We start from the raw sequence: 24,530 nt of genomic DNA, 5'->3' as shown, positions 1-24,530 counted from the left end.
TAAAAAGTACTGATATTGGAGGTTTCATTTATATGAAACTTGTCTGTAACTGAAATTGGTGGGGTTCCAACCTGTATATTTGGAGTTAAGGCTCCATATTCCCTGCAAAATAGAGATTAATGCCACAAAAGACTTGAGTTTCTGTGATACAAGTGCAGCTGGGCTAAGAAAGGTCAGCATATGGCTTCTGCAAGCTGTTAGTCTCACGTGTAAGAACAACCGTGGCACTTCACTGTAGATGTGAAGACTTTGAGGCAATCAAAGTCCTTCTCTGTAGGAGAAAGTGAGATATCCAGAAAATGAGGTTAGCTAGAACACCACTGTGTGCTAAGAACTGCATGGTGGCAAGAGTGAATTTCAAGGAATTTGCTGTCTCTTTCAGTGTGTAAAACGCTTCCAGAAATTCTTCCCCTTGCCTTCATTGTGTTCTTCCCCTTACTTCCTGTGACTGCTCGGAGATTCCTGATAAATGCTACTATGTCTTCTTAGAGCCTTTACAGTTCACTGTGTTTGAAGACATTTCTGGAGGTGGCTAGGTGGGAATACAAACTGCCCATAAAGCATGCAGTATTATCACAGGCTTGCCTGTGCATTTTCTTATGTGAAAGTGTTAAGACACAGTGTGTCTTAATGATACTTTGCATTTCTCAAAACTCCTTCACCACAATGTATTTGTGAGATTTTTTTATTAAACACTAATGGGTCTGTTGTTTCAGCAAAACCAGCTTAATATAATCTGTGTTGCTTTGTGCTTGGCCTGGGACAGCTGTGAACCTGGAACCCTTTGAGGCATTAATAATTTTATTCCCTGCTTTGCAATAGCTCTAGTGGTACTTATATGCCTTGCTTTCCTTTTTCTCATTCTTGAGAGCAAGAATGTGATTCTGAAGCTGTGCTGGTGCAGGCTATCACAGCACTTACACCAAGCCATCCTTGCTAATGCTTCAGAAATAACAAGGTCAGCATCTGTGCAGGAAATGAAATACATCATCTCCCCATGGTTCAGCACCCTCACAGTGGTTCTTCAGAGCTCTGTAGCAGCCTGTGGTACATCTGGCTATGAGTACTGCCTTATGCTCAGTCATTTGGAAGGGAAACTAGCACATCCCTATATTACACTAGGTCTGAAAGTTGTGAGTTTGGGGTTTTTTATTTATATAGTTTCACTCTGTTTATTCATACTTTACTTGTGAGAAAGGCTTCTAGTTGGTTACTGTTAATTTTCCGTTCTGAATCTAGCATATCTTAAATGTTCTCTTTTCTAATTTGTCTCAAAATATTCTGCCAGAAAGTAGCAATTACCTTTTTAATTAGTCCTGTAATCATCTTCCTACAGACAGAAAGTGCCTGGGCTGAAGAATATTTAGAAAAGAAGAGAAGCTCACACAAACGTTCATCATCATGGGGCAGCAATGAACAACTCAAGGAGGTCAGAAATTACTTGAGAACTTTGGATTAAATGTTTTTATGGTATGCACTGATACCATGATGCTTCAGGAAGGCAGGAGTATTTTACTACTTTAATTACACAGATGGTACGCTTGGTAAAAAATATGAAATTGCTTTTCATTTGCTATTGATTTAATATAAAAATGCAGGTTAATTAATATTTTCAGTCAGAATGTGTGGGAAAGAAAATGTTAAATGCAAGTGACATTTTTTTATCAAAGAGGGGAATAACCTCACTACTTTCAATTTTTTTGTGTTTCAACTTCTTTCAATAAACCTCTAGAGGTGTCTTCTGAGCATCAGCTGAACTGGTAGCTAGCATACTAGGTTTGCCAGAACTTGAGTATAATCTAGTCCTGGCAGTAATTATGAATGTTATGGTAGTAAATAATTCTAACTAAGTGATGGAATAAATGGATGAAATTACCTATATACCTGAATACACCTGTTGAAATCTAATGTGAATTTTTCCTTTGTTAGATTGCAAAATTGCGTCAACAGCTGCAGAGAAGCAAACACAGCAGCAGGCATCATCGGGACAAGGAAAGACAGTCCCCTTTTCATGGCAACCATGCAGCCATTAACCACAGTCAGGTAAGGCTGTGTGCTTTTTGCTCATGTTGGGTAGCTAATACTACTTTTAGGTCCTTTCAAGGTTGTGATTTGTCTTAGAGGGGACTTAGAAATACCACAAACTGCTAAATATGTTGTAGCTGTAGGTGAATTCTATGAAATAGAGCTCTTTCTTTTGGCTGCCTGAGTGAATGGGGGCCCACATCTTTTTGATACTTGTGTGAGCTGCCTTTGAACTCCCACTTTCAAATAATGTCAGGTGGTTAAATATGTCCTTGAAGGAAGGTTTTTAAAGTGCATTCTGCAGGTTCCACAAAAGGATAACAGATAAGTTAAATCTAAAACTATAGACCATCATCTTCATTACGTGTTGCTTTAACAATTATGACTTTGCATGTAGAGTATGGCATGGAGCAAACTGCTGGTTAAACTGTATACTCAAATAAAAGGTAGCTTTTCTGAGTGCGCTTTGTTGTCTTGCCAAACACTCATGTAATACTGTGATGAGATTTACAGAGCTTACCTGACAAAAGGCTACTCCATGAGGTTATTTATTTGTGTTTACACACTTCATAACTTCATTCAGCCTTTTTAAGATTTTATCTTTTTCTTTCCCATTTATCATGCATTGAGACTTAAACTAATAATCCCTTCTACAAAAATTGTGATGGTTAGGCCACCACATGTTCTGTGTGCAGTTTCAGTTTTATTTCAAGGTTTCTAATGAGGTCAGGTTGACAGAGGTGTAATATTTTTAGCTCAATTGATAGCAGGTGTAAAAAAATTATAGGCTTTCAGAAACACGGATGCTTTTTCAAGTGTGTTTTTGTTGAGTAAGAAAACCAATAGAGAAGTTTGGTGATTTTTTTTTTTCAGGAGTAAAAGTTTTTTTCTCTCCCTACCAATATCTGATGAATGTACATTTGACACACACAATTTTTTTAACAGTTGCACAAAGAATAAATCCCTCACAATAGCCTTGGCAAGGCAATGTAGTTGAAAGAAACTAGGAAACTGTCAATGTTGTGAATTGAGAAAGTAGTTCAGCTGTGAAGCTTCTCTGAAAATCTAATTATATTCCCAATTACTCCTGAAATGCCTTTAATTGTTCCAATAAATATCATAATCTGACAACAGTTAATAAAAAAAATTCATTTCTGTCATTCTGTCCTTCTGGAAATAATTTAGGCCAGGTTCTTTCTTTCTTTCAGAGTCATGTGTCTGAGTGAATGTGTTCTACTTCAAGAATGAGAATAAGAAAATAGAGTGTTTTGAATTTCTTCTACTCTATTCTTCTTAACTCCTACTTTGTATAAAAGTCATGAGCACCTTTTGTCTCAGACCCTAACTTCTTATCCCTGCTGTAGGGCATTTAGTTAGGAGTCATGACTTTTCAGGATTTGTGTGCCTCTTGAATTCAGTATGTCAGTAGTTTGAATTCTCTGCTACTGGAAATATTTAGGAATTTTTTTTAGAATTACATTTTTTGACATAGCAATTTAGGAATTACTGAAGTGTGGGTGCAGTGTACTGTGCTGCTGATTTTACTGACTGCTTAAGTCAGAACAGTCCAAAATTATGAACGAAGAAAGACAACTGACAATCCCTTTCAAATCAAAGACAATCCCTTTCTAGGGGGTTTTGAGAAAGTTCATGAAAATCAACATACAAAATGTGTCAAACTTTTGGTTAAAAAAACTGAACCAAAACAAAAGGCAGATCAGCATACTTGATTAAGGTGTTTTATCTGCATTTGTAGAACTTGAGACATTTTTAACCAAAAATTATGCTGAAGAACTTTTGATGTGGGCCCTTGAGTACACTAGAGAATTACATGCATTTTAATAGGTTTGCTTGGCATTCAGGAACCTGTGGGTTTCTGAATGCTAAGGTATTGCCACTTCAGCACAGATGGTCTTAGTGGGTTTTAATTTCCAAAACGAACAACACTGCTGCTATTCTGAAAAATACCTCCCCAAACTATGTCTATAACTTTTTAAACATCATAATAGTTTTATTATTTTGTTTCTGGTATGGATGTCTTTGCATTCTGCCAAATTTTAAAGTATGTGAATAAAATATTGTGCAATGAATAATTAGTTTTTTGGGCTTGTGAAACAAACTATAAAATATAAATTGAAGCAAAGCAGCTTTTCCAGGACTGTGTTACAAAACAAAACATTGTTTTTCTTGGTGAATTCCGTGCCAGCTGTGTCAAGCTACTTGTGAAGGGAAGAAGTTAAAGGATTCGAAGAGTAAGTGAAGAGTTTAGATTAATGGCATTTAGCAGCTGTTTTTTAACTCAAGAGTGAAAATCTGTAACTGTAGTCATCAAGGGCAAAGTTCCTGTGTTTTCTCATTCTTTTTTTTAGAACTGCTAAACTAGAATTTCTGGCAGTAGCTCTGTTCCTTCAGGATTTGTGGGAAGGACTGTGTGGAAACCAGAATTTAGTAATTAGAATATTTAGGAATTTTTTTTCCCATTCCTAGCTCGAAGGAAACTTTTGTGTTTGTTGACTCTAAAGGGTCACGTAAAGATTTCTGAGCTCAAGGAGTTGGCTTCCTGACAAGGTGAGAAAAAGTGTTAGGAAATTGTATCAGTAGTTCCTTCACAGAGACCAGGTAAACTCTGTTTAACGTTTGGAAAGTGGTGTTCTCTTCTAGTTAAAAGAAGAAATTTTAGTGGATTTATTCCCTCCTTTCTTCCCTACTTAAACTTTACTGCAGTTCTTGAATTACAGCAACATTTTTAGTGTTTCTTGCAAGCTAAGGTTCTAATTGGTTGTATATTTGTGCTTCTTTCTAATATAATTTTTGTGTGAAGAAAGAAATCCACACAATCTCTATGGAATAAGCTTGTTAGCTGTTCCTGACCCTCTGCTCACAATCAGGAAATGGTTGGGGAGGATCAAGTCCTTGCTGTTGACTATGTTTTTTTTTCAGAACAAATGATTGGGTTTTTGTTTGTGTGGTTTTTTCATTATGCAGGAAATGTTCCTTTCTGTCTCTCTTTAACTGGAAGAGGAGTTTGCAGAAAGGTCATAGCCTACTCAGGTGATCTCAGGATGCTTCTGAGAACATTTTGAGTTAATTGCATGGTACTAAATCTGTGAACAGGAGTCAAAACAATGGGATCTTTTTATATTCTCAGTGTTGGTATAAGAAAGCAACTAGCATTGAGGCCAGAACTGAAACCAGATGGAAGAATAAATGGATTCTTTTTTTCCAACATAATGTTTTTCCTCAGTACACTTGGCTGATATTACATTTTTACTTGGCACTCTGAACCTTCAAGGCCCCTGCTCTTTTCGTTTTCCTAGGAGCCCTGTGTCCCCAGTGTCTGACCAATTGATTGATACTGAGATCAGCTGCATGCAGTTCACAGTGTTGGGGGCTTGGGGTTTTTGGTGTCACTCTTACCACCTCACTAGGTGGAACATTTCATTTTTTGAGTAGAATTACCATGATACATTCGGCCTAGAGGTGGCTTGATGTAAAAGCATCACAAGTCCTGGGATTCTGTTTAAAGTTTTGTTACTTGTGAAAAATTGGAAGAGCTTGGAGCGTTTTTCCTGAAATGCCTGTGAACAATTTAGATTTGTCATCCCCCCTTTTTCCAGCCTCATGAGTGTATGCCATACCTGTAAGTCTCAGAACTGAAAACGCTGTGCCAGTGTGTTACTGTGTGAGCACAGTAATTATTATCCTGTGACTGGCACCTTGCCTCGTTGTGAGCATTCCCAGGTATTCAGATGAGTAGTCCAGAGCTGGTAGCCTATTCCTGCATGTCCATGCGGACCTCTGTGAAGGCAGTATTTTTAATAAAAAGTTTCTTGTTTTGAGGCTGATTGTTCCACCCATGTCACGATACCTCCTTCCTTTTCCACCCTCTAGCACCCTGGGCTAAGAAATCATCCTCAGTCAGGTACAGAATATTTTTCTTGGAAGTGAAACGTGCTGTACTGAACTATATTGAACTCTGCTGAATCTACTTTGAGCTCTTCAAATAGTAGCATGAACCTAAGAATTTTTGTGGTAGGCAATCATATTTAAAGGTGAAGAATTCCCACATTTTGCTAATGGCTGCTGAGAGCTGCCGAAATCTTAAAGTGTACTTGTGTTCTACTTTTTAACAAGCTCAGTTTGTCCTAAGAATGTGTATGTTGAATAACTGGATGCATAAACAGCCTTTAGTGCCTGAACTTGTGCTGATATATCTATATTGTAGCTGACTATCAACCTGTATTAGTTTACTGGATTGTTGATCCAAGGCCTGGCTTGGAACAGAATTAGCAGCGTTGCTTTCTCAGACTTTTTTGTGCTGTTCTCCAGTAGTTTTTTTCATCTTCAGGCAAGACTTTAGAAACTCTTTACAAGTTTGGCCACTATGAGAATGTTTCATTTTTGTTGACAGAAACAGAGTGACAAGCATTTCCTGAACAGAAGCTTTTGTAGCTCTTGTGGAGTCTTTTTTAAGATGTTTGGTTTTTGGGTTTTTTTTATGGCTAACCTAATGTTTCAAGAAAGCAGAACCAATATAATTCATGAGTTCTGCTGCTGTAGAGATTTGTGATTGTAACAAGAAATCTCCATTATGATCTGTGTGTAAAATATCTTGTTTACATTAATTTTTCTGAGGTAGATTTTCTGCCAGACAAGCTTTGTGTGATTTTTTTGAGAAGGTACACAGGAAATTAAAATGCTTTGGTGTCTGTCTATGTAGTGTCGTCACTTAAAGGAAAAATTAAAATGAAACCCCCTTTCAAAAATAGCTTTTGAAGACCAGATAATGCTGGTCCTTCAGTCATTAGAGGAGTTGCTCTCAATCACGGCACACTAGGCCATAGAGTCCAGGAATTTTACATGGGAATTCCACTGTGGCTTTAGTGTGTTGTGCTGTTTTTTGTGTTGAACTAAACGTTTGCAGAAAGTATTACATTACCTGTAGTACACCACTGCTTAATGTGTACAGAGTCTTCTCGTATTCTGGTAGGGAGACTTTTTTAACTGGAGGACAGACACTAATGAAGAGTCTGGGAGAGCTCAAGAAGTTGTGGTGTGCCAAAGGGAGCTCTGGGAAATTTCAGTAATGTGTTTTCTGAGAATGAAGTTTTTGTACATATTTTGAAACACTGGATTTTTGAACTGCTAATTTTCCTTCTGCAGCAACTAAGTATTAACATTTGGGTTTGGGATTTTATTCTTTATGTGAAAGTCACCCTAAGTTGTTTTGTCAATGTTTTATTCTGTCTCAATACAGTTAATACATTGGTTTTAATTTTTAGCGTAGTGCAATCTTGCATTTGTGGAATCATTTTGCTTCTGCATTTGTCATGTTATTGCAGGTGGCCACAGATTTCCGTTAAAATACAATTTTAATGTGGTTACCATCCAACAATGAGTGATGTGACATGGTGATGTAGTTCACTTTAGGAGGAATGTGAATATATTTTAAAGGCTTTAGAATTACTTACATTTAAATATTTACTGTTTCATTTTCACTTGTAAAGCTACGTCAAGCTAGAGGCAGACCATATCAAGGGAGGTTTTGAGACTAGGTTATGTAGGTTTTCCTGCTAGAAATTGGATTTGAAACAAAAGTCAGGATGTCTGCCTTCAGTTCAAGCATCCATTTGAACACAATCACTATGATTTTGTGTAAATCCTTGATACTGAAGTGTAGATGTGTTCTGTTTCAAGGGTCACTTTTGGGTAGAAATAGTAACTTTGTTTTGTAAATAAATCTGCATTGTTTTGTTATTGTCTCTGGTTCTTTAGGCTCACATCCCAAAGAGTGCTCTCGTTCCTGTGATACCTATTACCAAATCCACGGGATCACGGTTCCGAAACAGTGTAGAGGGATTGAATCAAGAGATTGAGATAATAATTAAGGAGACAGGAGACAAAGAGGAACAACTTGTGGTATGTATCTGCCACCATGTTGGCTCTAATGTAGTGATTTTTGTTTTGTTTTGAGATCATAAACTTTATTTTGCACCAGTTTTGAATTCAGTTTGTCTGGAATTAATTTTATTTATATTTTTAGTTATTATTTTCTTTAATAAGGTAAGTTGAAAAGTCTCTTGGAAAGCAAAAGGAATGAAAGAGTTAAAGCTTGAATCTGTACCTTTTCCTCTAAATAAGAAATCTCAGTAAAACAGGGAAAAGCAAAATGTCTGTTTTGAGAGTTTTTGTAGTAACTCTCTTTTGCCCATTCTGAACTACCCCCATCCTAGGTGAACCATAATTTGCCCATTTTTAATGTTCATTTTATTTTAATAGTTTTTAGAGGTGAATTTAGTAAGATATCAGAAATACAGACTGTGAAGATTATTAAGGAACCAGAATGTTTTTGATATGAAGAGAAGCTGAGAGAGATGGGAGTGTTCAGCCTTGAGGAGAGACAGCTCCAGGGATCTTATCAATGTGCATAAACATCTCATGTGCAGAAATGGAGGGAGCTGGTCTCTTTTCAGTAGTGCCCAGTGGTGGAGAAAGGAGCAGTGGGTTTTGGTTTGTTTGGTTTTTTTTGTGGGTTTTTTTTTTTTTTTTTTTTTTCCATGTGTGAGGATGTGTAAAGCCCAGAGCAAGTTGCCCAGAGAAGCTGTGGAATCATTGTCTATGGAGATATTAAAAACTTGACTGGACAGAATCCTGGATACACTGTTCTACCGGAGTCTGCTTGAGCAGAGATGTTAAACCTGATAATCTCAAGAAATTCCTTCCAGCCTCAGGAATTCTGTGATGATGTGAAATTTTAGAAAGTGTCCATAGTTTCTGAAACTGACATTTTAGTTTCTTTTGGAGTTGCATGTAATGAATAAAATTTTCTTTTTCAAATGGTTTTATGAAACCCAAAAAGACCCTCACCATTTAAAGAAATTGCTATCCAGACAAGAGCAGGTGTCTGATACCTTTAATTTTAACAGCCTCAAGATATTCCAGACGGGCACCGTGCCCCACCTCCGTTGGTGCAGCGCAGCAGCAGCACTCGCAGCATTGACACCCAAACACCCGGTGGAGCAGACAAGGGCAGCAACAACAGCAGCCGCTCCCAGTCGGTGTCTCCAACCTCATTTCTTACCATATGTAATGAAGGCAGTGAGGAAAGTCCATGTTCTGCAGATGATCTGCTTGGTGATTCCAGAGATAAAGGTACCGTGTCACTTTAAAAGTTCAATAATGCTGAACTTAGGCGGTGTGTAACTACATCGATAAAAGAGAGGGGTTGTTCCCTGCATCCATGGGGAAGTGGTGGAATGTGGACTTGATACATGATCAGGTTTTTTCCAGATTGCTCCAAATGCTCCATATGTGTGCACACATATTAATTAAAGCTGGATAGATGTGACTGAGGAATATGCTTCCCAAAAAGCTTTTCTTTTAATTAATAGATTATTCAAGTATTTTAAGCAGGTTGAAGAAGCAAAAATGTACAGTATCAGGTGAAACAGGCAGAGTAGTCCTGTTGCTTGTGTTGGATATTTTTTATGATCTTGGCCAAAATCTGCAACCTTACAGCATTTCATACACATACCCATAAAAGTTTAAGTGTTTGGGGTTTATTTAATTATTCTTTTTTTATCTGAAATCTTTTGAGAGATCCAAGGAGAATTTTATAATTCAACATAAACCTGTTCTGTTTTTTTAAAGAATATGGCTTCTGCCCATTTCTTTTGGGAAGATGGTGAAAATACAGAACCATAGTTTTAGGTTTGTAGTTAAAAATTGAAAATGTCCAGGAATGATCAGAGATTGTAGAGGAGCCTAAAAATGTTATAAGGAGAAATAGAAAGAAGGAAAGAAATTGAGATAAGACAGCTTATTTGCAAATGAAGGCTTTGAAGGCAAATGAAAATGTTTTTAAATTTCATAACATTGGTAATGAAGTGACTTTAAATTCGGGGGGCATTTAAAGGTAGCTTTTGTGGTTTTTTATAGTGTGTCACATTTACATAATGAGAAACTCTGTTCCTGCAGAAAATGGGAATAATTCTCCCTTGCCAAAGTACGCTACCTCGCCAAAACCCAACAACAGCTACATGTTCAAGCGTGAGCCTCCTGAGGGCTGTGAAAAGGTGAAAGTCTTTGAGGAAAACTTGTAAGTTGGTTTTTGCTACATAAGAAATAACATCTAAGAATCAGATTAATTATTGCTTTATTGATTTTGTGTCAGATAGAAGTTATTAGTCCACTTGCTAAAGCTGTGCTAACAACCTGATCTCTGTTTTTTGGTGTGACTATATATTGGCATATCTGTATATATTTTACTGCTGGTATTTAGTGTTAAAATCTTGAGTGATGTTTTTTAAAAACCAGCATAATTTGAGAGGAGTCTCTTACCTGGCAGATAGGGGGAGAGGTAATAACAGGCTGTAACATCAGCTAATTTGTTACAGCTTGGCAGGCACATCCAGTAATCTAGACTCTGAAGTCCGTATTCTTTTCAGCTAAATTAATGTAGTTGTGAAACTTCAAGTGACAGAGGAGTGAACCTGACCCTGAGTATTTAATGCTTTGGTTATTCTGGAAAAGCCAACTTTTGTCATTTGGGAATATTCTCAGAGGTGATGTTTTATTAATATTTCAAAGTAGTTTTTTATACCCTTATGTCACTTGTATGCTAGAATCTTAACCTACAGTTAAAAATTCCATCTTGTCACACAAGGAGTATAGATTGGTTACAATTCTCTTATATTATCTCAAGAATGACATCTAGTATAAATGCTAGTTAAAAAGAAAATGAGCTTGGCTGACCTGTGCAAATGGATTTTGAGAGGCTTCTACAGCCTGTCCCATGGCAATGTGGGAAGGGTTACAATAACTGCAGTTTGCTGTCTGTGTGTAAACTGTGTTACTGACAGATAGATAGTTACTATTCACTTGCTACACTAACATACTCTATTGCAGTTTGACTTGCCTTTGCATTTCTTTTTGGAAGTCCTCTCTGCATAGCTGTAGGACTGTTGCGCTGTGTGAAAAGTGAAAAGGCTTCTACAGAAGTTTCTACCTAGCCATAGCAGTCCTCAGACACTGCAGTCTCATGACAAAACATCTTTTCATGTCTGCTACTTCAATTCCATGTGTATATGGAATACATGAGTGTAACTATTTAAGGCTCAACCTTTGTTTAACATAATTTCTATTTGAAAATCCTATACAAGATTTTCACTTGGGAAGAAAATTTATAAGTGGGGTTGAATTTTCTGGACATTGGGGAGAATTGGCTAGGATGGAAATGTACCCTGTTTTATGAACAGGATTGCTTTTCAGAATAAAGTATCTCTACAAAAATGTACTGGAAGATTGGCTTGCTTGGCTTAGTAAAACAAAGACAGAAGTGAATATGGCTCTTCTACAAACACAAGGAAGGGAGGGAGAGGTTATGGGCTAACGGACAATGCTGGCAACAACAAAAAGTGAATAAAAATTTCTGGTGGCTGTTTTCAAGCAGTAAAGAGGGACTTTAAAGCAGATTTCTATAGTTCTGAATTGAAGTAGATTTTGGCTACTGTAAGTAGATTTACATTGCAGCATTAGAACACAGAAGGCATTCCTAAGCTCTCCATGATTTCCATTCCAGTTCTGTTTTTCTTAAAGCATATCTTGGGCTGAGTACTATGCTGAGATGGCAAAACTGCAAGTCAGGATCTAAATTTGTGTTCCACACTTGCTTCCCAGATTATAGGTACTTGATCAGAAAAGCTACATTTTACTCCCTGCATTGAGTTATTTAGTAAGATTGGGGTCATCTTCTGCGGAGAGTCACTCATGTGAACATGCCAAGAAGGCAAAAGTATAGAAAAGGGGAACCCTGGATGATTGTGAACCCCTTTGAGATATGCAGTATTAGGATCATTGCTATGCCAGCTTTCTTTCACAGGGCTTGCTGTATAAATAGTGTCTGTATGTGGAGCAGAACTGGTTGGGTTGTGCAAGTTTCTGGAGAACATGATTGAAAATACTTTCTCATATAATGAATGTGCTAATTCATGGATAGGGCTTGTGATCAAGCATGAAGTTGGTTTGGAAACAGCCTGCCCTAAGAACATGCTGTTGCCTTGCAGCACGTTTAAACAAGTGGTTTCAACCATCTTGTCATTTGCTGTGTGCTGTGTCATTAAGGCATTACTGAATAACTCAAATACTTCAGATTGAAACCTCGACTTGTTTCTGATGATATGTTCAGCAATACATCCCTCCCATTGGCAGAATTTGCTTGTTCCATAAAACTATTGTGTGTGTTTTATTTCTAGGCCAAAGCCATTGCATGAAATTCCAGCCTTCTATTGCCCTGACAAGAACAAAGTGAATTTCATTCCGAAAAGTGGCTCTGCTTTCTGTCTTGTCAGCATCCTCAAGCCACTTCTTCCCACACAGGATCTCACACTTAAGGGCACTACACACAGCCTGACTGTCTCCTCCAGCATGACGCCTGGTTTGTTACAGCCCATTTCTATGGCCTCCTTGACTACAAGCACAGATCAAGACAGGATCTCTCGTGGAACAAGTACAGTAATACCACAGACCTCTCTGCTCCAGCAGCCAGGATGTATTGAGGAAGCTGAAGAGTAATTTAGATTGTCTTGACATTTTTCTGGGCAACTACTGGGAAAAAAATGGAACCAGTTGACTGGACCTTTCTGATCACAAACATGCATTGTTTTAACAATTTACGGCACTGCCATAGTCAAACTGTTTGTATAATTGACAGTTTGGTAGCACATTGAGAAGTTCAGGAGGATGCAGCAGCTGATATGCTGTTGTACTTTCTGCTTTTGGAGACTCTGGTTCTGTTTCTCTTCTGCTTTTTTTAAACACTGGTGAAAACAAAGACTATCATAATCCTTTCCCATTTAAAGGACCAGTTGTTGTGATGGTGTATGTCTTCTGACTTTTTTTCCCCCCCATTAAAACGAGTCTCAAGACCAGCCAGCTGATCCCATTTACCATTGTAATCTGCAAAGGGAGGGGCAATCAGATGGTTTTGCAAGACGTCTTTTGTATGAAAATATGTATTTTGTAACAAAATTTTGCCTTTCTGGTTTGTAGCAGATGGTGTTTCCTGGTGATGATCCCCCTACCCTTTTTTTTTTTTTCCTTTGGTAGGGAAGGATTCTTGATACTTGGCTGGCTTACAGCTGATGGGACCAAAGGATTGCTGAACTATTGCAGCAGTCTCAAATTATGTGACCTTGCTGATCAGCCTCAGACCTAAACAAAGCAGAACAAGTTAATATGTTTGAAGCTTTTAAAACAGAAGAGTATGCAAAAACAGTGTTAGTATATTGTGTACATTTTTTGATATCAAAAATTTGTGCTTCTGGTAAGTCACATTCTTAAAATTCCTTCCTTCACAGAATTCCTCTAGTGTTGGTTTATTGGCTGGAAAATTGCATTTTAAAGCACTTGCCCTGCTATTGTTCTATTTGTCCATAGAATTTTTGTGCAGATGTAGGGGAAAAAACATATCCTCTTACTCAGTATTCTTTCTTCCAGAAAATACTTGGCTCTTGCAGGCTTGCTTAGATTCTTATGAGTCAGCCTGAATCATTAATCACTCTTGGTACAAATTTGCTCTGATGTGACTCATCACTGTATTATAGACCCTGGCCACATAATACTGAAATACCTGTGCATGGTTTCCTGCCTTTTGTCATAGTGGTGTTTGTGTGTCCGTTGAAGGTGATGGTTTGTCAGGCATGATATCTGTTATGCAGACGTTTACAGCAGCAGGTATGTTCTCTCTTTTTGACTAGCAGCTTAGGCTGGCATGTAAAACAGAGGATTTTTTTCATACTTGGTTTGTCCTGATAATGTGGCAGTTAATGGTTGCTTTGAAATTACAATGAAAGGCAAAAATGGGTGGTGGGGGGGAAAGGCAACTACAAACAGAAACTGTTCAGGAACTTCTCTGAGGTTTCTCATGTGTTCCTGGAGTGCATTATTTGGGTTTGAGTTAATACAGTTATAGATACCTAGAAAACTGCAATGACCTGAATACCAGTATCATATCACTTATAAAAAAAATTGATCTTGTACTTCTTTAACAGAGTTAGATTCCGTAATTTCAAAGTAAGTGTGATTGTGGACAGTCTCTGGGTTGGAATATTGGTCTGTTACACACAAGCAGGTCTCACTGGCTTGCATATACACAACTTCCATCAACATAGTTTCCATGGATCAGTTGTATTCTCAGGTCTCCTCGTAATGGCAACTATTTAAAGATGATACTGCAAATATAACAGCCTTGTTCAGTGCTTAATATGATAAATTTGCTAGCAAACATTTTGATTTAGGAAAAAAAACCCTGCACGTGTGCAAATAATAATCATAATTTTGATGCATATTTGCTGTTCCTTTAAATCCAGTATTAGTAACTATGATTGCAGTGTACTTCATTCAGCAAGTAAGTGTAAATCATGCTAGAATGTGCAAGTTCTCTATTTATAGTATTTTTGAAATGTTATGCAAAAAATCAGTAAATTAAAACTGTACCTGGAGGTATGAAAATATTTCACCTCTTAAATTAGCAGACAAGCATAATTTGGCTTACTATCTACCTTCCCATGAAAATGGACAGGATTGTTTTGAAGCAACAGTTTTGATTTGTGCTGACATTGTCAGTCACCTGGAGTTGTTGAGGAGCAGAGCTTTAAAAATAAGCAGCTTTATGCATCAAACTTGTGTAATTTTTCCAGCTGATAGTTATTTTCTAGGCTTTGTGGATATTAATTTGTTTCTTCTGAAACACTACTGTGCAATTTGAAGTCTAAAATTTACTGCTTTAGATAGACTTGTTTAAACCTGGTGTGACTGAATACAGACCATACTCAGGTGAAGGAAGTGCTTTTAAGTCTGTTTTTTATTTCTGCAACAGTAGCATGTAAAGAACTTCATTGTTGCCAAACTGCCTAGTGCTTTATTAGGAGATCTTAACTGAATGGTTAAGAACCATTGAGAAGGGCTAAAGTTAACAGATAGCCTTTATTACAGCCTTGACACTTAACTGACTTCACCAAAATGCATTCTGATGTTTGTTTTCATCACATTGTGACTCTCCCAAACAGCAGTGGGCTTTCTTACTGTAGGACTTTCTTTTGCACCTGTTGTTGTAGGACTCGAGTATCTCTCTGGTAGTTTACTTTGTGTGTTATTGGACAATGTACTGTACAAATTAGTGAGCTGCTCTGATAAAAACCAAATGTCAATGTGTGAAGTTTTCACTTTTTATAAAAGAACAGCATTCAGGACAACAGTCAGTCTTTTTTATATGCAGGACAATTCTACTATTGCTGTGGCAGCTCAAGTTTATTATGAATCCACACTGAAGACTCAGAGTTAAGAAAATATGACAGCTCTTGTTCTGAGACCAGCTTTGATGTGTGCAGACAAAAATTAGCCTTAATTTTTTATGTGCTTCTTGTGCCATAGCATAGCTGTTAGCTGATGTATTTAAATTGATTTGCAAATAGCTTTGAGAGTGCATGGAGCTTTTTAAAAATTCTTTTATGTATAGAATGGGGTGTTCATTTTTGGAGAGAGCTGACCTGTGCATTACAGAAGCACAGTTCTACTTAAAAAATTGAAATTCTTTTGGCTTACTTAAAATCCTAACTATGCATAGACCTAGTCAGTTCCCTGATTGCCTACTTTGTAGCTTAAGAAAAAGTAAAGGTCTATTTTTATGCACAACTTGATGCATTTGATATTCTTGTTTTCTTGGTGTGCTACACTTCTAGCCACACTTAAAGGCTGGTGGTTGTGTTCAATAGCACTGGCAGTTGATTTTGAGATATACTAAATGCTGTTACTCCCGCTGTAAATTCTACTTAAATCACAAGGAAGCAGTTCATTGTTACAAAGTCCATGGTTGTGGACAGTTGTGATTATTATAATTGTTTTTTCAAAAACTTGAGGCACAGGGGAAGAGGGCTCCTTTGGTAAAGTTTGACCTGCATCAGCTATTCTTTCCTTGCTTGGTGCCACAATCCTGTAGCATTTAAGTACTTGGTAAAGTTTACAGACAGTGCTTAAGTGCATATATCTTGGAAAGAAATTCTTGATTTCAGGTATGTATCCCAAGTGAGCAAAAAAGGGAGTGAAAATTAAATATTGCTTACTGCGGCAGTAAATGATTGCTGTGTTTGATTTATGTAAAGCAATAGCAGCTCTTATAAAGTATGTTTAGTCTCAGGGCTATTTTTTGATCTAAAATACAATTTCCTGGAATTCAGAGTCTGAGACTGTTGAAAAACACTGAGGCTGAGTTTTTTGGGAAGAAGGAAACAAAGTCATATCCATTAACCTTTCCTCTGCCTCAGGCCAAACTTCTTGTTGCTTATTAAAAGAATTCAGTGGTACCACAGTAATTCCCTGCTGAAGTATTATCTGTTCTCTTTCCCTGCCATCTCTAAAATGCTGACTGATGTCTTCACAGAAACTCAGTGCCAGCGATGTCCATATTTCCTTGCTAAATGTTTCCTTGCTCAGTACTTGACAGGTCCTCCATGAAGCTGAGAGGGCAAAGGAGGATGTGTAGGAAGTCACCAGAGACTTGCAGTTACAGAGGTCATTCCTGCAGGGTGACTTCTTGGGTATCTTGATTTCCATTTGACTTACTGTGTGCATGCACACAGGTCTGCTGCTTTAATTGGTGTGGTTGGAGGCAGAGCTGGTATTTTTGACAACCTTTTATTATTTTTTTTCTATGTACAGACTTGCAGAGCTGTTCTCTTCCAGAACTGATGCGCACTTACGCACATCTCCAGAGCAAAGCTTGTGTGTTGTTCTTACTTGTCCTCTTGAGATTAATATAACCTGCAAAAAGGAAATAAAAGCACCCAAACACTCGAGAACATCAGGACTGTGCTTTCTCCAATAAATTCCTTAGTTCAGGTGTGTGCCCTTGATCAGGTGACTTAGACCCGAGCAAGGTTGATGTTTGTTAAACCAAAAATGTTTGTTCTTAGGAAAGGCAATAGAAGGTAAGCCCTTCATAACCTAGGGAGGTGAAAAGCACTGCGGAACAATTGGTTTTACTGTGATCAAAGAGTTCTTTTAGAATTGTTTTTCTGAATATGGGTATACAGGAAAACAAAGTTACCAGTCACTGCAAGATGTATCTGTGTGTTTTCTTGATGTAAGTTTGTGAGCTTTCTGCATCTCTGAAAATCAGTTCCACTCTTAGCGTTCCATTTATACAAAGAATGACTTAGATACATTATTTGGCAATTGTTACTTTGCACATCAAGTGGGGGGAGAATGTTAACTACTCACAAGTGTTCTGTGAAATTCCAGTCCTGTACCCCAGCTGAACTACAGCGGTCTCTTTTTGAATGCTCCAAACAGAAATGGAGTCCCGTTACTGCTTGCTTGGTTTCATTGCATGTCATCAGTAAATACTTAAGGTATGGTCTTTGTTTAATAGTTCTTCATTGGGATTTGTATTTGACTGCAGAGACTTCTGTAGTGTTGACAGGTCTATCTGAATAGCAGGACTTGGCCTGATAACACTGCAAATTAACATTTTTTACACAAACTTTTGGAACAACTCTCTTGGGAAAATCTACTACGCTAAAAAAATGAAAACCTCATCATCCATCCTAATTATCAAAGTACTGATAGTTAAGAACATAGCTTGGCTTCATGCTAAATTATTTCTTATATTGAAATGTGCAATTTTTGAGGGTAGCAGTCAAGGGATGTTCAAAACTGCCATTAGATTTGCCTTTGTATGAAATTGGCTGACATGTTTTCCTCTGTTACACTGTGATAACTTGTGGAGATGTTCTTGCTTATGTTGTACTGATAGGTTACTTGTTGCATGTAAAGCAATTTTTGTAAGCAAGAGGAATTCCAGGGATGTTCTATAAAAAAGGGCCTATTCTGAGGTGATGTACACTGTTGTAAAACTGGAGCAGCTCAACTAATTTCAATGGAATTCTTGATTTACACTAGTCTTTTTGCTATGTGTAGTTATGCCAGTACAATTTTGCACAATGTTATTTGAATATTGCGTTCTGACTTGTGAACTGTTTCTACTGAAAACAGTGAAAATTTTACAAACTGCAATAGCGGAATGTTTTTGGCCTTTTTTTTTTGTTTGTTTGTTTTTGTTTTTTTTTTTTGTTTTGTTTTTGCCTAAAATAAAAAGCCGTCACTTCAAGCTATGGGCTAATCTTGGATTTATTTTTAGTAGCAAGGGGTTTTTGTGTTTGCACCATCTGGAGATTTGCCTGAGCATTTGCCCTGAGGGTGGTGGGCATTTACTACAAATAAGCACTTTTTAAACCCTTTTGGAAAAAATTCATCAGAATGGAAATATTTAATTAATACCCTCATTCCTCCAGTGCATCCTGGACAACAGTCCTGAAAATTCTGCCTTTCCCTGTCTTCATCTTCAGGAAGTTTGGTCAGTTCCTGAGGACACTACAATTCTACCATTAGGGGAAGGTCCTGGATTTTGGAAACAGAAGGATTCAGCATGTGTTCTTCTGGGAGTGAAGGTATGAGAGTGGGACTGAGGAAAAACCCTGGATTCCTGCTGGTAGGTTCATTCTGCTGTTCAGTAGAATGCAATTGCTGTAGCCTACCTGAGGAGGCACTTAGGCTGATTGTTGAAATAGTCTCATGTTCTACATCTGTCTGTTTACTCAAAACAAGCATCTTTCTTCATGAGCAGAACTCGGAGCCACAACTTCTTTAAATTAGAAGTGGTAAACTAGATAAATTATTGGGTTTGGATTTTTTTTGCTAGCTCTTGTATTAGATTTTGGTATAATTTGTCTAAAAGGCTTGGAGCAATTCCCCTTCTGGAAAATCATTGTCAGCTATATTTCATTTCAGAATGGAATTTTGGTATAATTTGTCTAAGAGGCAAATTCCTCTTTGCCTCTTAGACAAATTGGAGCAATTCCCCTTCTGGAAAATCATTGTCAGCTATATTTCATTTCAGAATGGAGAGGTAGATTTCTTGGAATCTTGAAGAATTCAAGGATTACTAGTGTGTGTCCCTCAAGGCAGGACTAGCTTGTGATTTTTCCAGTGGTGGAAAAGTTTGGGACAATAAATATGACATCAACATCAAGTTCCCAATATTGTGTATTTCAGAGCCGAAGACCATGAGTCAGTTTGCATCCAAACAGGAAACTGCTTGGCTGAAATGTAAAAGAGTAATTCAGCCAATGAAGTCTGGAGTATGTGGTGCTTTCTCAGATTTTAGTCTTTTTTACCTGTTCAGTTGTCTGTGGATGTTTGCCTGTCTCCAGATAAACAGGATCTGATTCTTTATTAAGTAGACTGTGACCTCATTTGCCATTAAACTATTCCTTCTAGTATTTATGTTTTTGTGCATGCAAGGATGATTTTACTGTAAATATATCTGGTGTTCAATATACATTCACACCTTGCATTACATACAGGAGAACTGACAGAGACATTAAGATGCTGATGAAGGTCATCTATGAAGACAAAGAGAATGGAAAGAGCATCTCTGTGGTGAGCAATGACCATCTTCCAGTTCTTGATTCACTGTTTTCATTAGAAGCACTTATGTTCCTCAGTTAAATAGCTGCTCTTTATTTTTTTTCTTCAGATTGTAAGAGATAATCAGGCAGGAGACTGGTAGGCGGATTTCTCAGGTATCTCAGTTTTTTCTTGGGGTTAGATGTGACTGCATAGCAAATTACTATAGAAGTTGTAAGCCAAGGCTTCTTGTGTTTTATCATATTCGCTTGCTGTCCTTTTCCTGGCTCTTCACTCAGCATTTGGAAAATGTGTAAGATAGTCATCCCACCCAGACTTCAAAACTTTTGAAATTCTGCTGTCTAACACTATTTCATCTGTATACAGCATTTATAGAAGCACTGTTCATTGCCAAACGTGTCCTGGTTAAGTGCTGTGTAGTGCAGACATAAGTTAGAATAGGATGGAAAAGATAATTTAGGTGAAACTCTCCCACACTTCAAATTGGCTGGATTCATCACCACTGCATGTACTTTTTTTCAAGTCTTACTCCTGCCAAACAAGCCTGATTCATCTCCTCCTGCACTGTCTGTTTACAGAACTCTTGTTTCACATAACCTGTGCCATGGCCCTGTAACTGATGCTTGTATTGATGTAGGAGCATGTCTGTGGTCAACAGCAACTTCACACTGTGGTGACATTGCTTGTAGTAAAGAAAAGATTCAGTAGTAGATTAAACCTCATTACTGCAAGCAGAGTAGAACACTGTTCATTAATTCCTACTCTTATGGGCATGGGGATGTAACTGCTGTGATTAAGCTGTTGATTAAGAAACTGTTTGTACAGTTTCTTGTGGATGCCTTTTCCAGCTACAGATGTGATGCTGACCACTGTAAACACTATTTTCACTGTTGATGGAAATGGCTGTTAGGGAGGTTTCTCTGTTTTCTCCCAGTGGGGGTCCACTGCAAGCAGCTGAACAGTGAGCACTGCCACAATTAATCTGGCTGTGTGTGTCAGCCAGGCAGCAGGTAAGAGTGTGTTCTCTTTGTCCTTCATCTTTCCAAATCTCTGAAGTTAATTACAAGTTAGGACAGAACTTGGCCTACAACATTTTGTACTGGACAAATTAACAAGGAAGGTACATCCTGGCCTAGCCCAAATCTTTTGTGTGGCTTTTGCAAGATTTTAATCATTTCTGAAAAATACTTTTCTATATACAGTATTCATAAAAGCGCTGCTCAGCTGCAAGATGTAGTCAGGTGCTGTGTAGCAGGTGAAGGGCTACAGCAGAATTTGGTTTATGATTTGCAGTTTTGCAAAATTACCTATATTTGCTGTAGGGAATACAGTTAACATCAGCTGGGATGCCACAAACTAGGCTGAGCAGTCAGATAATTATGAGTTACTTCTCTCTTGAGATGAAGTTTTTGTTTCTATTTCCTGTTTAAATAGAGCAGTTTGGTCTAGGGTTGTTCTGGGGAATTTTTGTAGACATTTTCCACCTTTTGTGAATTGTAGGTATTTAATTCCTCATTAAGAGGTTGTTTTATAGCATGTTCCTGCAGTTTCAATGGAACAATTTCCTTTCCTCATACAGAAAATGATCTTTTTGTGATGATTTTTGATTCAAGTTGTAAGCAATGTCTTCAGCCCATAAAGTTATCTTCAGGTTTCGGGGAGTTGTTTGCTAAGTTCAAAAATTTCTTGCAATAGGACTGCATGGAGCTGTCCTTGCTCTAAGAGTAGGATGGATGGCAGCATTCTCCTGCAGGTGTGTGACAGCTGCCATCCCAAATCACCCACATCTATCCACACAGTAAGGCAAACCCATGGGAAGCAGCAGGTCCCGGAGCTCAGGAGTCAGAGGTTGATTCTGATCTTATGCTGTGACATAAGATCTGGACAGCTTCAAATGCAGCCACTTAAGAAGCATAGTTTCACAAATGTGTCTTCAGTTGCATTGCTTGTTTAAAGCTGTATTGCCTACATATCTGTTCTTTTCTTTCACAGCACTTCCAGTGGTTCTATAAATCTCTTTTTAGAGACACAAACCCAGTCAAAACAGCTTTTAAAACCCACTGCTGTGCCATCAGAAATGACAGGATCAGAAATGCAACAGCAGCTAAAGTTTGCATAAACTAAAAAAAATATCTTCAGACTCTGTCCTGCCGTGAAATTTTCCATGGTCTTGGCCTTACTGGAAGCCACAGAGAGTTGATGCTGGTTTTAGTGCTGCAAGAAGTTAATTGCAAGTTAAGGCAGAGGCATTTCATGGGCAAATTCATGAAAGGGCTGCATCGTGGCCTAGTCTGGATGGGTGTTTCGTGTGTTTCTTTGGCAATATCAAGATTTCAACCATGCCTTGTTTTTGGCGTACTGCATCTGTATTCTAACTGCAGGAGAAACATTGCAGAACCTGTGCTCAGTCTCACCTTTGTTGCCCAAGAAGGTCCTGTGAAATTGCATACAGCAGAACAATTCCAAAGCTTTCCAAGTGCCCAGAGAAGCTGTGGATGCCCCATCCCTGGAAGTTAGATTGGATGGGGCTTTGAGCAGCCTTGTCTTATGAAAGGTGTCCCTGCCCACTGCAGGGGGGTTGGAACATGATGATATTTAAGGTCCCTTCCAACCAAAGCTCTTACATGATTCTATGAAAAACCAAATTAATGGCTTTCTCATGGTTGGGAAATCATACCATCATCACATCCACTTTTGTGTCCCAAATACAGTTTTGCTCTCTCAGGTGTGAGTTGTAAGCACATGACTTCCTTGAAGATAGAACAATTAAAAAGAATCTTTTGTATGCCCTGGTGTATTTTCCTGGAACTACTATTTGCCTCATAACCCCAGGGATTTTATTTTTAGATGGCCATGGGATAAAAAATAATTAGCTAGATCTAATTCCTCACCTTTTTATCCTCTGTGATGCATCACAAATCAAATCTTATCTGCATTGAACCATACCCGCTTAATAGGCTTTCAAACAGCTCCAAAATGTCCCAAACCCAAGGTGTCAGAGACTGATTTTTCTCTTAAGACTCATAGTAGGATCCTTTAATGCTGTTCTTCTTGGAACTTAAATGTTCACCATCACACCAGATGAAGGTATGTGCCTGTAGCAGGAAGTTAAACCCTTTTGTAATAGTGAAGTGAAATGAGTCTGTTTTAAAGACCACTATAATAAAATACTGTCAATATCTGCCCATAGGATAACTATCTAAACATTATGCAGTTCACTGAATATCCAGTGGCATCTGGATTTGAAAGGAGATCCAGATCTGCAAAAATACTGAACTATATTGATACAGTTATGATACTATTCTAGACAGCTAGAAAAAAAGATAATGTTTGTTATTAAATACCATAAGACCTTTTAAAATAATAAAATATTTAATTTGACCTCAGGATATATCTGTAGACAAACAAAAAGTAACTGAAATATGTTCTTGTCTCAACAAACTAGAAGTGCTAGCCTAAGTTGAATTGATTGGTCCGTGCCATGAAGTGGTAGACTGAGCTACTACACACACTGAATGCAGCTCAAAGAATGTTTCAGATCAACTAGAATTGGGATCCTAATAAAGTACAAACCTTGTGTTTCTCACAAAAAGTATTTAATAAACTAATAGAAAGCAATCTGCTTGAACGTTTTCTCCATCCTTCAGCCTGAGTTCCATTACACAAGACTGGGTGCAGCCAGTGTCAAATGCTGATTGATAGGAGTGTTTATGTTACTTTTTCCCCCTTCTCTCACTGGCACGTTTTCTGGCAGTCGTGGGCTTAGAGCGTGCAAAGTAAAGAACAAATTTTCTCCCTGAGCCGAGAGTATGGTACTGCTGGCCAACATTGCAGTGTAGTGCTTGCACTGGGAATTGCCAAACGTGGTTGACCTCTCAAGGAGAGAAGAAGGGGTTTGTGGGAGCCTAAAAGATCCATAGGACAAGAAGTCATATGTTGAATCTTTTTTCTATTGCAAATTCAGATGTTATTGCTTTTGCTAAAATCTTTTTGGGAAGTAGTGAATTGATGTCAACTACAAGATTAAGATGCTGTAAAATATTATTGGATTCTGTGCAAGGCACAGGCTACCCTGTGGTAACTCAGTTATTATAAATTAGTACTTACTCTAGTTGTTTGAATTTTGAGGAGCTTAAGGAAATAATGCTCCAGTAGATATTATTAACTTATATTATCCCTTTTTGATTTTATTGTAGTGCTGAATACTGCATATTTTACATTATAAAACATGCTTTACAAGACCTATGATTATTGTAAGAATTAGAGATGGTGGTTCTTAATTTTTTTTTTTTGGCTGAAGTACTGATACTTCAGATTTGAGGAACACTAGAACTGTATTTATTGCTTACAAGACAGTTGCACCTAAATTTTAAAATTAAAATTTTTTTAGTGGATTAACTGGAAAGTCTACAAGGATTCAGTTTAATCTACTCAGTCCACGTCTATTTCTGATTCTTATTTTCTTTGTCTAGCAAAAGCAACTTGGCTGAGTATTTTAAAATGTATGTTTGAAGAGTGTGCATTCAAACTATGAAATTCTAAATCCAATACTTAATGTATTTTCGCTTTTCTGGCTGATCTCTTCAATGCTGAAAGAATCAGGACTTAGTAAGGGATCCAGATTCCCAGAATATTAACCTGATATATTGAGAATTGACTAATTGTATACTTTCAATTTTCTAGTTGCCAAAACACAACAGAATTTTACTTCCTTCAGTTTTCTAGTTGTCTTCTCTCTTGCAAAACTTAGCAATGTGTAAAGTAGGACAGTGGGATGTAATGTCTTTATGTGTAAACTTACTCAGATAACTCTATCATAACCTACTTTCAAGATGAAAAATTAATTTCTGTAAGTAGTGAAGTTTTCATTTGGTGGTTGTAGATTTCAACTGGCATTTCTTAAATGAGTGCATATTCTCATTTGCAAGTCCAGGGTCTGCCTAGAAGTTTGTTGGCCACTATAAGAGGGCAGAGCAAACCTTTTCCTCTGTAGATGTGTTGGGGCTTCTGAAGCTGTAGCT

At 37.7% G+C, this 24,530-nt stretch overlaps 1 protein-coding gene across 1 annotated transcript in view; it reads left to right on the top strand.

The window, feature by feature from the left end:
* Positions 1–18,155, top strand: part of FAM117B (family with sequence similarity 117 member B) — a 28,975-nt gene extending 10,820 nt beyond the window's left edge. Inside the window, 6 exon segments of the mRNA XM_041473386.1 lie at positions 1,337–1,429; positions 1,930–2,043; positions 7,801–7,944; positions 8,952–9,177; positions 10,003–10,123; positions 12,279–18,155. Of these exon segments, the coding sequence (XP_041329320.1) occupies positions 1,337–1,429; positions 1,930–2,043; positions 7,801–7,944; positions 8,952–9,177; positions 10,003–10,123; positions 12,279–12,597 (1,017 nt within the window). The 3' untranslated portion in view covers positions 12,598–18,155.
* The last annotated feature ends 6,375 nt before the right edge of the window (positions 18,156–24,530 follow it).

Source organism: Pyrgilauda ruficollis, unplaced genomic scaffold (genome assembly GCF_017590135.1).
Source record: "Pyrgilauda ruficollis isolate IOZ18807 unplaced genomic scaffold, ASM1759013v1 scaffold3, whole genome shotgun sequence".
NCBI classification, from domain to species: Eukaryota; Metazoa; Chordata; class Aves; order Passeriformes; family Passeridae; genus Pyrgilauda; species Pyrgilauda ruficollis.
The sequence above is the reverse complement of the archived record's forward strand: the minus strand, read 5'-3'. Positions and strand labels throughout refer to the sequence as shown.